General features: G+C 43.8%; 1 protein-coding gene across 3 annotated transcripts in view; it reads right to left on the bottom strand.

The window, feature by feature from the left end:
* slc22a31 (solute carrier family 22 member 31) overlaps positions 1-16,328 on the bottom strand; it is a 77,097-nt gene that overhangs the window by 8,187 nt on the left and 52,582 nt on the right. The window contains exon 1 of one of the 3 annotated variants that reach the window (XM_069901894.1): positions 1,848-1,987. The exons of 1 other annotated variant lie outside the window; for it this stretch is intronic. In XM_069901894.1, coding sequence (XP_069757995.1) covers positions 1,848-1,904 — 57 coding nt within the window. In that variant the 5' untranslated portion in view covers positions 1,905-1,987. Of the gene's footprint in view, positions 1-1,269; positions 1,444-1,847; positions 1,988-16,328 lie in introns of those variants that run through there. One more of the 3 variants, XM_069901895.1, reaches the window with a different exon arrangement.

Below are 16,328 nucleotides of genomic sequence, written 5' to 3'. Positions count from 1 at the left end.
ACGGATGATCTGTTTTACTCATAGCTTGAGGAAGGGATCAGGCCCAAAATATCAGTAATGTATCTTTACCACCAATGGACATTTTTACTACAATCACAGTGTCTGCAGACCTTCATCGTTCACCTTCTTTACTTGATTCCTGTAGTTGTCACCCGTATCTCTGCTTCAACCCGTCTGCTCTCTCCACCTACCCTTTGCCTGATTCTACCTCCCAAGTCCACCCTCCTTCACCCACTGGCCCCAGTCTTGCACTATTCCTCCCCATTCTGCCATCTTCCCTCTCCACTCAGTCCTGATGCAGCAACTGCATCCGAAACAATGGGTCCTTCATTTCCCCCTCCCACAGACGCTGCTTCCACCCACCCAGTTCCTCTAGCATTTTGTGCTGATTGAGATAAACGGATCCCCGTCATGGATCCAAGAATGGTCAAGCCTTGTGCCCTGCAGCCAAATTGAACGCCATTGTGGGACTTTCACAGATCACTGGTCTACATCAGACCAAGGAGGCAGGCCAAGATCGTCTCCACGCACTGTGCCTTCCCTTCGTTCCGCAGAATCGTCCTTCCTGTGCTTTATGCATCGCACGTATCCACTCCCAGCCATCTTCAATACATTTCAAACTGCCTTAGCTGGAAACTCCACTCCTCCAGCCAATCTAGTGGAATTGAATGATTGTGAAATGTTAAGTAAAAGTCGAAGTCGTGGGAAATGCGGAGATAATGCGCATTGGTTTCATTCTGGGCTGTTTGCGCATTGGTTTTAAATGCCAGAATTCCAGTTTTGCAGCAATATATGCTCGTTGTTCATTCTGTGAACACAGTTGAGAACCATTTTAAGCTTAACTGCGCCACACGTCGCTTTCATAGAAAATATCACTTCATTCTGGTCAATAAAGAGGGGCGGGGGCTTGTGCCTGGTTGCTATTTAATTAGGACAGTTCCCTGGTTAACATTAATGACGGCCACGCCCGTGTTTGATCCCCATCCTCTTGGATGGGGCGAAGATTCCCCCCCCCCCCCCCTTTATAGGCAATGACTCGGAGACCGTGGCATGCCAGCCCCCTCACCGAACCCCCCGTGTCCTCGGCTGAATCCCAGATACCGATTCCATTAGAGATGCCCTTGCTCGTGGCCAGATTTTATTTATAGCTGGTTTCCAGCTTTTCACTTCATTGACTTGGCGGCAACATAACCAAGTTGCTTCATTTTTAAACAATGGAATGACCAGGATCTCGACCCTCCCCCCCCCAAAAAAACCCCGTGAATTAACCTTTATTCCGCCCACTTTCACGTTCGTATTTTTTTTCCAGGCAACTCTCCTTCAGATCAGACTTGATTGATTTGCCACGGATAACAGATCCTCCGGGTAACAGGTTCGTGCGTCATCATCTTTGCTTTGAATGCTCTAAATATCGTCGACCTCCACGGAATGTGGGAGAAGCAAGACCCGTTCATCACTGATCTCATGCACTGAAGCTCTCGCTCCTTGATCAACATCGCGGCTCCACCCCGAGGGCCGTCGCGGCGCTGCTGTGTCGGACGGTGCGGCACAGCTGAGCTCATCTTCTCTCTTGTCTCCGCAGTCTCGGGCGTGGCTGTCTGCAGAGCCCCGCGTCTCCGTGAGAAGCAGACCCCATCGTTTCAAAAACCCCAACAAAGAACTACGGAAAACAGGATGGCTGGAGAACGGGACGGAAGGGAACACAGCACGATCCAGTTGACTCGGCCAAACAATAGAACCCCCACCCCACCCCTTCCCAGGAGTTATCTCACTGACCCGGTTCCTTCCCTGAGGACGCCCGCCTTTTACTCGAACCACCGACAAGCCGCGCCTTTTGCACCATTTACCTTGGCACCGATCTGGTTGCCACATTGACCAGCTTGGATGTGCACGATTTCTCTCATTCTCCCGCTGCTCGCCTCTGACTGACTGCGCCGACTGAGAGCTGGCTGGGTCTGCTTGGAGAAGGCAGTGAGGGGCTGCCCTCTCCCCCCTTTTATACCATCTCACCCGATCAGCTGATCAATGCCACAAAGCAGGTTGATTTCAGAGACGGACTGCGTCAGTCCCCTGGGAGCCGATGCTCGGTGGCCAATAACGAGCTCGGGAAGCCTGCAACATCCCTGCACCGCCAGGATCGCCTCCCCCGATTCGCATCGCCATTGCTGCAAACCGCCGACAGCACCATTGTCTAGGATCCCGAAGTAGAGACAAAAGGACCATCACCAGGCATGAGGCCGAACTGCCGTCAGTGTCGTAATTGATGCCCCCAGTTATCCCCATTGAAAAGAAAAGCCATGAGCTGAAAAAGAACCGATTCGCGCGTCGCGTTTCGGTCATTTAACCTGGTCAATGGCTTCAAAAGAATCTGGGGCGGCAGTGGCGAAGCAGCCCGGATCTAGAGAAGGGTGCGTCCAAAATCAGAACGATTTACACTATTTTATTCAGGGAAGCAGCAACTATTTCATTGCACCCAGGAGCTTCGGTTTTTTTCCACCTGCTCTCTCCCAACAGAGGAGTTGTCAAACATTTCCCCATAATTACTTCCTTTGGCATATGGTTCCACCCAAGACATCAATCTATTTATTGGACAGCACTGCACACACTTTGTTAGCCAGTTTATACCATACTCAGAGTGATTCTGATCGTTATTTTCAACAGGAAATCTAGAATAAGCTGTTTTGATGGGGAATAGTGGGTCTGATTATATAGACTAATATCCTGCCTGACCTCATGCCAGTTTTTTGTTTGCAGTGGGCATAGGGGACGCATATTAGATATGACTGAGTAAGATGTGTTTATGCAAAAGTAGTCACAGTAATGGTGTTGTCTGTTATCTTGAGCCTAAACTGGATAAACTCAGTGGATGAAGCAACATCGGTGGGAGTAAAAGAATGATCAACATTTCGGTCAGGAACCCTTCATCGAGACCAGTCTGCATGCAGGTCTCCAAGTGCAGCCTCACCAGTGCCTTGAGCAGTCACAGCAGAACCGCCCTGCTCTTAAACTCATTCCCTCCAGCAATGAAGGCCAACATCCCGTTGGCCTTCTTGATTATCTGTTGCACCTGCAAACCAACCTTTTGTAATTTGTACACAAGCACTTCCAAGTGTCCCTTCACAAATCTGCGCTGCAATCTTTCACTATTTAAATATTAACTTGATCTTCATTTTTTCCTTGACCTCACATTTACCAATGTTATACTCCATCTTCCATACATTTGCCCACTCACTTAACCTATCCATATCTCTGTGCAGTCTCTTCACATCCTCTGCACAAAAATTGCTTTTCCACTCCAATTCGTGACATCAGCAAACTTTGATATACTGCTCTTGGTCCCCTCTTCCAAATCATTGCACTGTATATTGTGAACAGTGTTGCATCAGTCTGCTCTGTAATGAATCATTCGATTGAATTGTCTCACTCTTCTGGGGAATGACAGTGGATTATGGGCATGGAAATCCGTCGTTCTCTCTTGACTAACACAGTGTCCTTGCCTGTTGCCAGACAGTAAGCCCAGGTTTCTCACAGTCTGCCCAATCCAAGTGTTTTAAAAACAATGGCTGCAGAAACAATGGATATATTTATAATGATTTTCCATTTTCTAGAATCTGGAAAAATCCCAGGGGATGAAAAATTACCTGTTCGAGAGAGTAGGGAAAGTAGGTCAGCTGGCTTAACACTTGACATTATGAAATTGCTCAAATTTATTAAAAATGAAGTAGTAACAAAACATTTACAAGAACATAAAACAATTCATGGAGCATAGAGACAAACCCTTTGGCCTTGCATCCATGCCAACCAAGATACCTATTTGCCCATTTGCATTCATTCCTCTGAACCTTTCCTATCCACAGTTGTAATTGTGCCCACTGCCAGCACTTTCTCTGGCAGTTTTCTCAGAATAACCACCACCCTCTGTATGAAAATATTGCCCCTCCAGAAATTTTCCTCTCATCTTAAATCTAAGCCTTCTAGTTTTCGAATCGCTTACTCTGCGAAAAAGACTCTCCACAAAATCACCTCTTGATCTCCCTCAGTCCAGGAAAAACATTCCCAGTCTCTCCTTATAACTCAGTAACAATCTTGTGTATTTTTCCTGTACCCGTTCGAGCTTAATGATATATTTCCTGTAGTTCGGGAACGAGAAATGCACACAAGCATGGTGTCGCCAACATCTTGTACTCAGTGTCCTAACTAGTGAAGGCAAGTGTGCCAAATGCCACCTTCACCAACCTGCCTACCTGGGCCTCTACTTGCAGGGAACTATGTACTTGTACCTCTACAAAACTCCAGGGCACTACATTTTACTGGACAAGTCCTGTCCTGGTTTAAATTGACAAAATGTAACACTTCACACTTGCCTGAGTATATTCTGTCCACTTTCCCAATTCAGCTAAAACACCTTAAGCCCTCCATTTTGGTGTCATCCACAAACTTACTAATTATGCCAACTAAATTCTCAACCAAGCAAGTTCTTCAAGAAGACCAACAACATCAGACCCAGTGCTGCTTCCTTCAGCACACCCCAGGTCACAGGTCTCCAATCTGACTATCACCCTCTGACTCCTACCACCATTCTCACTAGGTACATTACAACCGTCTAGAGCTCAGCAGCAATGTGACGCTGATATCTGAAATAAAAGCAACATTTACTGAAAACACACAACAGATCAAGCTGTACCTGTAGAATTAGAAACAGAGATAACTTTAGAACCGTCAGAACTGCATGTGGAGTTTATTTTGATTTTAATTTGAAGATTAAATTTGGTTTCAAATAGGTAACATTTAGAAAGGGTTCCAAAAAATTATCCTTTTTTAGAAATAAAATTGAATTTAAAGTTCACTAATGTCGGAAGATGTCATTTTAGGTTTTTTAAAAAAGTTCTAGCCTTTGATTTCAGATGAAGATTTTATTCATCTCACTTGTATCTCTCCCAACTTGCCCTCTTGTTTATTGCTTTGGTTCTTTTCCATTTCTTTCAAATGTACTCTTTAACTGTTTAGTCCATCTTACTTTTCAAGACATTTCTTTTATTCTCTCAGTTCTCTATCAACATCTTAAAACCTGCTTATCACTTTCTTTCCTTGCTCTGTTGAAAATTGCCATTTCGGTCTTTCTTTGTCTAGGTACTATGACCCAGCGGAGTATTTTAAGTATTCTTCGCTACTTGTTTTACTCTATTTTAAGTACTTTATATTTCTATACTTTCCTTTAGTGAGTTTAAATCTTTTCTGGTCAAAATTAGATCGTCTTGAAACTGGATTTCAAGTTAAGTCAACTTCATTTATCGTTCACCTATATTTGGTATGGTAAAATTGTCATATTTGTCAGCAGGGCCAAATCGGGGCCTGGAAATGTGCCCGTGTTGATCTTCCAATATTAAAATGGTTTCAGCAATTTCCTTGATCCTGTTTGAAAAATCTCTCAAAAATATAGAATTCTGTGGTACCAGTTTCAAAACAACCCTAACAATATCTTTCATGTGAAACTTGCCACTTAAATAAAATGGACATTAAAGGTTAAATTTCTCGTGATGGTATCATCTTTCCTCTGACCTGAGGAATAGCTCTTAAAGATTCATATTACAATAGCATCAGCAGTGTGAGGGTGAGGAGTGCAGAGTCCTTCAAAGGCACCGAAGGCATCTGCACAGGCTTCAGAAGAAGCAGAGGCTGTAACCTTGTACAATGGCATGTGTGGTACAAATGGGATAGAAGTAAAACATTAAAGTCTGCAGAATGAATGGATGAAGAAAAAACACAATGATGGAGAAACTCAGCAGGTCAAACAGTGTACTTTATATGGGAAAGATAAAGAGTCATAACTAATGTTTCGGGCTTGAGGCCTTCGTCGAGGTATGATGGGATACTTGACCATTTAGAAGCAGGCTATGTTTAAAAGTGCTGATGCGAGTTGAGGTTGATTGAGTGAGAAGCACAATGCCGCAAGTTTCTGGGAACTGGGGGAGGAGGTTTCTGGAGTAACTGCTGGGTCCTGATACTACAGAACAGAAAGAATTATTAAGCTATGGTCAGACAAATAGATATATGTATTGGTCACTGATTGGGGAATGCAGGAAAGAATTGCGCCACCGTATCTGTTTTCCTGTATAAATATGAACTTTGTAGCTGCTGTATAGTGCGCGTCGAAAGAACCAAAGACTTGTTGATCCAATCCAAAGCTTTTATTAACTAAAAGACTGGAGCATATCACAAGTAGGTCGACCAGTCCAGAATGACCTGGTCTGGCTAGGAGCAATCCTTTAAGACCTGCCAGTAGGTGTGGCTACGCTCTCAGCCAATCACAGTCATCCTACACTTTTTTTCTTCTTTGGCTTGGCTTCGCGGACGAAGATTTAAGGAGGGGGTAAATGTCCACGTCAGCTGCAGGCTCGTTTGTGGCTGACAAGTCCGATGCGGGACAGGCAGACACGGTTGCAGCGGCTGCAGGGGAAAATTGGTTGGTTGGGGTTGGGTGTTGGGTTTTTCCTCCTTTGCCTTTTGTCAGTGAGGTGGGCTCTGCGGTCTTCTTCAAAGGAGGTTGCTGCCCGCCAAACTGTGAGGCGCAAAGATGCATGGTTTGAGGCGATATCAGCCCACTGGCGGTGGTCAATGTGGCAGGCACCAAGAGATTTCTTTAGGCAGTCCTTGTACCTCTTCTTTGGTGCACCTCTGTCACGGTGGCCAGTGGAGAGCTCGCCATATAACACGATCTTGGGAAGGCGATGGTCCTCCATTCTGGAGACGTGACCCATCCAGCGCAGCTGGATCTTCAGCAGCGTGGACTCGATGCTGTCGACCTCTGCCATCTCGAGTACTTCGACGTTAGGGATGAAAGCGCTCCAATGGATGTTGAGGATGGAGCAGAGACAACGCTGGTGGAAGCGTTCTAGGAGCCGTAGGTGATGCTGGTAGAGGACCCATGATTCAGAGCCGAACAGGAGTGTGGGTATGACAACGGCTCTGTATACGCTTATCTTTATGAGGTTTTTCAGTTGGTTGTTTTTCCAGACTCTTTTGTGTAGTCTTCCAAAGGCGCTATTTGCCTTGGCGTGTCTGTACATATACACAAGGGTGATAGAATCTGTACTATCACATGCTGCAGTTATGAGTTCTGATGGCGGTGAAGGCCTGCTGCAGATTTTCCATGATACCATGTTAATAAACTCTTAAAGTTAATCTTGAAGTCTCTATCTTTGAGGGAATTTCCATGACATCATTGCCTTATCTTGGAGTGAACACAAATGTCCACATTTATAAAAGCTAGAGGTACCTGGCTTTGCCAATAGACCATTTAAAAAAAAAATCCCTGCAATGCAAACAGTGAGGCATAATCTTGAGGGAGAGTTTCTGAAGAAGAGGGTGAACATGAATTTGATTTTTAATTTATTTTAACAGTAAAGTCCCTTCCAGCACATGGTGCCCAAATCCACCTACTATCCGCAGCATTGAGAGGGAAGAGAACGTACAAGCTCCTTACAGACAGCGCTGGATTTGAATCCGGATTGTTGGCTCTGAAATCACACTGAGCTAACTGATGCAGATGCCAGCACTAGACTCAAGATTAAAGTGATGCCTTATTATTGAAAATTATGTGGTGGAATGAGGTATTACAGCACTGTAAAAGCCGGATGTATCGGCCTGGACCGCCCCTTCCTTCCCTCTGACCCCCCCCCCCCCCCCAGGAGATTCCCTAATAAAGGTCCCGACCCAAGACCTTGACCCCCCCCTCCCCCAGATCACTTCCTGCTCGGATCCAGGCCAGATGCTCTCCAGAGCCCCAGCTAACATCTAAGCAAATAAAAGCCTTTTGACCCTTGTGGAATCACTTGATTGCCCATCAAATTGTAGTGTCCCCAAACAAGACTACATGATCATGAAGTAATTGGGTGCCCTGGTTTCCATTTTATTCTCGGAGTGATTGACCATGACTCATGCAAAGTTGGTGACTATATTATGATGCTTTTCTTAATATACTTTTACAGTATTTATCTTTAAAAGTGAAAAATATGAGTGAAGTTGCATGATGAGATTAAACCTTTGCACGGCATTCCTGGTTCTTTAAAACCAGCCCTTGTGTGAGGGGTTGACGACATCTGCAGTAGGTGAGGCAACACTATGCTGGTTCAACCTTATATTGATCATATTTAATTGTTGCAGGCAGAATGAGGAACAGTGATGCGACCATATCATGTCAGCAGCTCTGACCACCGTGCATCTTGAAGTACTTAATTGAGTCAATGGTTCAAAATTAAACCATTCAAAAGTGAAATTACATGGGGATTTCTTATTGCTGATTGCATGGACTTCGTACATTAGAACAGTGGTTCTCAATCTTTTTCTTTCTATTCACTTTAAGTAATCCCTGTGCCATCGGTGCTTAGTAAGGGATTGCTTAAGGTGGTATGTGAGTGGGAAGAGGTTGAGAATCACTGCTCTAGACCCAATTGTTATTGAAATATTTTGCTTGAGAAAAATTGTCATTGGCCCATTTCCTTTGGAGTTATGAAAACGTGAACATAACGAGTCAATTAGGTACGATTCAAACTTTTTCTTTTCACTCACATACCACCTTAAGCAATCCCTTACTAATTACAGAGCATCTATGGCATAGGGAATACTTAAAGTGGTATGTGAGTGGAAAGAAAAAAGTTGAGAACCACTGCCATAAACTTTTCCCCTTTCACTCTTAACCCATGTCCTCTGGTTTGTATCTTACCTAGCTCAGTACAAAAAGCCTATCTATCCCCCTTGTAAGTTTAAATACCTCTATCAAATCTCCTATCATTCTTTTACGTTCCAGGGAATAAAGTCCTAACCTGTAACTCAGTTCCTAAAGTCCAGGCAACATCCTAGTAAATCTTCTCTGCACTCTTTCTATCTTATTGATATCTTTCCTGTAGTTAGGTGACAAAAACTGCACACAGTACTTCAAATTTGACCTCACCAATGTCTTATACAACTTTACCATAACATCTCAGCTCCTATACTCAATACTTTGATTTATGAAGGATGATATATAGTCAGGATAATGTGAACTATTTTGTTACCACGTAAGAATACACCCTTCTCACTGTAGTGACTATAGTGCACCACTGTGGAACGAATGTATATGTGAGTGTGTGAACAGTTTCCTGAAATGGTGGAAGACATCATCTCTTTTGTTTGAATCTTGCATCTCTTAAATTATTTAAGAAGCCTCCCAAGTAACTCCACAGGCATTACAAAGGACAATATACCAAAAGATTTCTTTACAACCCTATCCACCTATGATGCCACTTTCAGGGAATTTTATGTATCCGTATTCCCAGGCCCCTCTGTTCTACTGCACCAGAGAGTAGTGGTGGATAATTGTTTCTCAGACTGGAGGCCTGTGACTAGGGCTGTGACTCAGGGATCAGTGCTGGCACCACTGTTGTTTGTCATCTATATCAATGATCTGGATGATGATGTGGTAAATTGAATCAGCAAGTTTGCAGATGACTTCAACATTGTGGACAGCAAAGAAGGTTTTCAATGTTTGCAGAGGGATCTGGACCAGCTGGAAAATGGGGCTGAAAAATGGCAGATGAAATTTAACGCAGACAAGAGTGGTGTGTTGCATTTTGGATGGACAAACCAAGAAAGGATATACATGGCACTCTAAACAGAGTGACCCCACTGTCGCCAGGAGTGGGTGTTACCAGTTCTCAGGACATCAACTAATCCAGTCATATGTGTGTGAGATGGCTCTCGAGAGTTCCCTCAGGACAAAGGGCATTGTAAATAATATAAATAGTTCTCTAATCATAAATAAAAGGGTTCGTTCTTTGCATTTGGGAAAACACAGGTGTCAGTCATTTCTCTCTGGGTCTAATGAGGTGGAAGCTTGTATTCCACACAGCGTGTGCACAGCACAAACATTTGACACATTTACAACATTTTGGTGACCAGGAGACAATGTCAGTCACAATGGTACAGCTGCAGGCCATCCTCAAGCAGCAGCAGAAAAACTGAAGAAATACAAGTAAAACTAATTGACCAGCTGGTAGAGAAAATGTAGAAGGTGAGTTAATGAAGTTAATTCTCATTTGACCCAGAGTCAAGCACATTTGAAACTTAGATCAAAAAGTATAAAGACTTATTTGCAGTTGTCTTTGCCAAGTTCAATGATGCATGGAAAATTAGACTGTTGTTACAGAAGTTAGGCACTCGAGAATGCGAGCGCGACACAAACTTCATTCTGCCAAAACTTCCCCGTGAGCTCAGCTTCAGGGAAACACTTAACGTGTTGGCAGAGATATTTGGTGAGCAGGGGGCGCTTACAGTCAGGGTCAGGCCCAATGATGCTGTTCTCCACCACTCAACCGAGGATAGCCAGACATGCACTTCTTCTGGTTCTATCTGAGGTTGAGACTTTTGGCCGTCTGGAGAAATTTTTGTAGATTAGTGTCATGATCCTGCTGGTCATGGCCGTACTGGTTATGGCTGCAGATCGTCATGTCATCCAGAGAGGGAAACATGGCCTTTAGCCTGTAATGTGGTTACGGTTTACCTTGATGTTCATTATGGCCCTGGCTAGCAGATGTGGGCTTTCCAGGTCCAGGGTGATTGAGGCCATTGTCTGGTTACTGTCTGATTCACTGCTGTAGTACTAGTTTGGAGGCACCCCCAAAATGGCTGCCCCCATGCCACCCATATGGTGCTACTCCTGGCGGAGGTTACACCAGAAGTGGGGCCATCCAAGTTTGCCATCCCCATGAACCCGCCAAGCTATTCCCTACAACTGGAAGTGACATGGTCCAAGATGACGGCACATTTCAACCACACGCAGCGCTCTGGAAGAAGGTTGGGACCTACATACCTTCCCGTAATTTCCCTTCTTCCTGAAGGCAGAACATGTCGCGTTTTGGGCCGTGACGGCAGATGGGTGCTTGATGGCGGCAGCGGCGACCTGAGACCATGCATTCCAAGATGGCAGCACCCGTGCTCCCACATGGCAGCTGCGTTTTCAGAAGAGAAGACCACTGCATTTAGCTGCTCTGTCTCAAGCGATTTGGCCAGCTCTACAACTTACTGAAGGCTTGGATCGCCCTTTTCCAGGAGTCTCTGTCGGATGTGATCAGACTTGAATCCAGCCACACACACGTCTCGTATCAGTTCTTCTAAGTGGACGGCAGCAGAGACACCAGGCGCTTGTCTATAACTGCCCAGAAGGTATCTGGCATAGATGACATTTGTTGGGGTCTGTTACTGTTTCTGCAGGAGTTCCATAGCGGCCGAGTAAGTATTGCAGTCTCTGATCATTTGAAAAACATGGTGGCCGACCTATGCAAGAGTAGGTCCCGATTATCTTCCTCACTCTGCATGTCATTGCATCTCATGAATGCGTTGAGGCAGTGCAGCCATTGATCAAATTTAATCGAGGCCTCCGGGTCTTTAGGGTAGGTGTCCAGTTTATCTGCCCGTATTGCCTTGACCATGGCATGAGAATTATGGTGATTAAATTAACCACATTAGACTGAGAGTTGTGATTAATAGGCTTTAATCATGTCTCACATGTTGCTGCCCTGGTTCCAAGTCAGGTGGTGAGGGAGGGGTTTGGGCATAACAGCCTTTATGGGGATTCTGAGGGGAGGAGTCACAGGTGCAGGGTGGGCCCATATAGTGCTAAAGCTATTCAGTGGTTCCACTACAATGGGAAATTATCACACTTAATTAGCAAATTGAAAAGCTGGCTATAATAACTGAGACCTGATAACCTTAGTCGACTTGAGGAATATTAATTGATCGCTAGATGGTTATGAGACAAGTCAAGGTTTCTTTATTGTCATGTAATAAAGTCGGTGCAACATTACACAGATTTTGCATTTGCCCGCTGTAAGGCAGACAGATTCGCCATCAGCAGAAAATGCCTGAAGCGTCTCTTACAGTTAGAGAAAGAAGCAAAAGGGAGTCCCCCAGAGTCACCAAGTGTCCATGGATTCGCCTCCAATGCTGCTGCAGTCCCCACAGCCACACAGAGTCCAGTCGAAACCATCAACAGCGCGAGCTCCAGATCCGAACCTCCAACACAATCAGGAATCCTTCAGAGCCCTCAGCACCCTCCCGTGTCCCGGTTCCAATACCTGGTACCCCTTCATCATCCAGTCTCAAGCCAATCTTCAGCAATCCGCAGCCCAGTGTGAATCCCTCGATTGCAGTCACCAGCAGCTTGCAGCCGACACGGATTCATCGCCTCGAGTTGCCAACAGCCTGTGTTTTCTTCAGTAGCAGAACCCCTCACTGGTCTGCCACTGTGGTCATTGCCCCATGGGTCATCTCCTCTGCTTCTCCTTATCAGATGGGGAGGGGGTGGTCTCCCCATTTTCTGGTGCCCTGCACCAGTCTTTTGCTTCTCAGGAGTCTGGAACCCTTCCTGGCGCAGACCCTGTGGTTGCAGAATTTTAAAATAAAACCACCACCGGCTCCATTAACAGGCCATTTAAAGCTGGTGCAGATCTGGCAGTAGTCAGAGTGCTGCCCCCGCAGAGTCCAACCGCTCACCAAACTCCTTAGCTGAAAACGGGAGAGAGAAGAGGGGTGGGATCCTGTTACAGCTACTGGAAATGGCAAAATATGAGATGCTGGATGCAGAGGCTTGTGGGCTGAAAGGTGAAGACCCAGGCAACTGTTCTGTCTGGGGTGAGGAGGGTGAAGTAGATGTCTAGGAAATGGACGCAATGCAAATGAGGGCTCCATCATCTATGGTGGAGGCACAGCTCCTGAAATAGGAGGACACTTGAGATGTCCCAATAAAGACAGCCTCAACTTGAGAACAGATGAAGTGGAGACAGAACAACTGAGAAAAAGGGAGAACATCCTTATTGGAGACAGAGTGGGAAGAGGTGTAGTCCAAATAGCTGTGGGAGTCAATGTGTTTACAGTAGATATCAATGAATATATACAATAAACCATAAGGTGGAGACAGAGAGATACAGAAAAAAGGAGAGAGATGTCAGAAATGGTCCAAGTTTATTTGAGAGTAGGGGGGAAGTTAGTAGGAAAGGTAATAAAATTGAAAAGTTTGGCACAAGTGCAAGAAGCAGCAATATTGCAGGCACTGGTGCAGCAAAGAAAGTGTTGGAAGGGCTTCCAGGAGACGTTTGGACAAGGACGCTTTCACACTAGCAACAAGCTTGAGTGTTGCTCTGACAGAATGCGTTGATGGGTCGAACAGCCTCCTTCATTGCTGTAACCTTTCTATAATTTTCTGATAAGGTTCCTGTTGGCTTTCAAAATCTATGACTGTAGTCATGACCTGCAGAGACTTGTTTAAGAGCAGTGTGTTAATCTACAAGAATCCAAACCCTCACACTGGCATAAATATCAGCATTAAAAATCCACTTCAATTCAAGGTGGACTCTTTTCTAACTCAGTTTCCCTCTCCTTCTTCAGACAATGGCTCATGTCAATACTTTGCAAAATTGCTGCTGTATTTATGACAAAAAACTCTTTACCTTCACTCTTTATTTTGAATATTTTATTTTAGTTTTTTTCCCCCCAAATTATACATGGTAACATTTTAAATATACAATATATTGAACGTTTTCCTCACAAATGCACCAAACAAAAACAGATCTTCTCCCCCCCATCCATACATACATACAGATCCATTCACCGTCAGAACTTGCATATATTTTAAGTATATTGAGTACAATTGGGGAAACTACATTTTTGTATATATAATAGTTACTGACAAAAGGCAAAGGAGGAAAAACCCAACACCCAACCCCAACCAACCAATTTTCCCTTGCAACCGCTGCAATCGTGTCTGCCTGTCCCGCATCGGACTGGTCAGCCACAAACGAGCCTGCAGCTGACGTGGACTTTTTACCCCCTCCATAAATCTTCGTCCGCGAAGCCAAGCCAAAGAAAAGAAAAGTTACTTTTATACCCTTTTTTTGTTCGTTTTTATTACTGTATTTGTGTCCCTATGGGGTCCAGGTACGGCTGCCAGACTTTTTCAAAAGTTTCATATTTATTCTTTAAGTTATATATATGTGACTTTTTCCATAGGTATACAACTGTTCAGTTCCGCAATCCATCGTGCTATAATAGAGGGGAGTCAGACTTCCAAGTGATTGCAGTAGATTTTTTTGCTACCACCAGTGCTATTTTTATAAATGAGATTTGATATTTAGTCAATTTGTTGCTTATTTCCATGAAATTACCTCATAGATTTTCATCACTCTCAAAAGTGATCTCAGAGTTTAGTGTCTGCAGTGAACATCAGCAGATTGTCATGAAGCGCATGTGGTTCACCCAAGTCTTTCAAGGAGGGAAATCTGCCATCTCTTCTACTCTGGCCCACATGATCCAAAACCCACCAACATGGCTGACACTGGACTACCTCCTCTATTCAGGGACATGAACAAAGACAGCGACATCCTCATCTTGTGAACAAATCAAAGAGCCGAAAAAAATAACTAACCGTTTAACTGGACCCCATAATGTCTAATTGTACTTACTGAAAAAGAATGAGATAGATGGCTGTCATTTTCATTCATGACCAGCGATGTTTGTTCCATTTGTAAACACCCTGGAAGATTAAAAGGTGGGGGAAGGGATTAATCTTAACAAGATAGCAATTTTGCCAATCACCATCCTCAACTCTTTCATGGTTCAGGAAGGTACAGACCTGCTGTGGATGTGGTCTGGAATTTACAATGCAATTTATTGCACTTCAGTTGAACCAGCGGAAATGCCAGTTTTGTGAAGGAGCTGCAAGCCCAAAATGATTGGATGGTGCATGGAATACATAATACTTACAGTATGGAAACTGCCCAGTCAGCTCTAATGGTCCACAGTAAATGAGCCACTTCCAGTTTTTATCAACATATCGCTTTATTCTATTCCTGCCTTGGATTCCCTTAAATTTGCTGTTTTTATAACCAATGATAAAACAGAGCAAGAAAAACCTATTCTGCAATAGGCTTTGAGAGTGGGGGCTTTGAATACAAAAAGAGAGAAGTCATACTTAGCTTTTACAAACCACTGGTTAGATCTCTGATGGAATACAGTATTCTGTGCATATCCGTTTCTAAAATTTAGGATGGTTGTTTAAGATCCTGGAGAAGTTGCAAAGGATAATAATAAAGATAGAGAACTTCAGTTCAAGAAAATATTGGGGATGACCTTCTTTAGAGGAGAGAAGACATTAAAATTATGATGAGTTTTGACAAAGACAAGGAAACAATTTCTTTTGATGAGGAAATGGAACAATTGGCTAAAGAACTAGAACATAACACAATTTTCATATGGAGAGTAGTTAAATTTTTGAAACTTTTTATTGAAGGAGTGAGGGATCAAAAGCCAATTGCACATGCACACTAAAAGGAGTCAATTTATGGGATTGAGAGTGAAGGATTATATTTCCAGGTGCTTCAGGGTGGTGTCACAGGCCTGATGGGCCAAATGGTAGTCTTCTGATCAGTAAAATGTTGTTGTTTATAGAAATATGATTGAAGATGATCTTTAAATAAAATGGGTCACTCATACTTCAATAATAAGTCAAAGCTCTCTGGTATTTTTCTGTAAAGAGCAGGATGATTCTTTTCTCAAAGGCATTTTATCACAGCAAGTTGCCTTAACAAGAGTACAGAGTGGTAATTTTCCACATGAGGGTCAGATGATAAATAAGGCCAAAAGAACTTTAAAAGCAATATGGCAAATTTTTACTAAAATACATTTGGCGGTAGATCAGTCATTCTGGGTCTGAATTAGACAATTCATTCCAGATTATACTCAGATCGGTCTCCTTATTTGTTACAAAATGCTATTGGCAAAATATTTTTATCTAACCGAGGGAACAATGCATGGTTCTGTTCAGTCAGGCAGAGCATACATTTTATAACAAATACCCTCTGTTTATAAGGTGGCATATCCCTTTGAAGCTGTTAACAGAAGTGCTATAATTATTATTATTATACAAATCTCCAAATCAACTCGAGATTAGGAGTCAAATCAAAAGGATCGCACGATACAGCTCTACAAAGCTCCACGTGTGCAGTTCTTCCCACTCAACTATAGGAAGGATATCAAGAAGTTGGAAGCAGTGTGGAGGAGATTCACCAGGATATTGCTGGAGCTGCAGGGCTTGAATTATAGAGAGAGATTGGATAGGCTGGGTCTTTATTGCCAAGAGCAAAGGAAGCAGAGGTGTGGCCATCTAGAGTTTTATAAAATCATGAAGGACATGGATCTTGTGTCCTCCTTAGCCACAGGGGAGGTACCGGAGGATTGGAGAATGGCAAATGTCATCCCTTTGTTTACAAAAAAAGGTAACATGGAGAATCCTGGGAATT

This window comes from Narcine bancroftii, chromosome 10, assembly GCF_036971445.1.
Source record: "Narcine bancroftii isolate sNarBan1 chromosome 10, sNarBan1.hap1, whole genome shotgun sequence".
NCBI lineage: Eukaryota > Metazoa > Chordata > Chondrichthyes > Torpediniformes > Narcinidae > Narcine > Narcine bancroftii.
The sequence above is the reverse complement of the archived record's forward strand: the minus strand, read 5'-3'. Positions and strand labels throughout refer to the sequence as shown.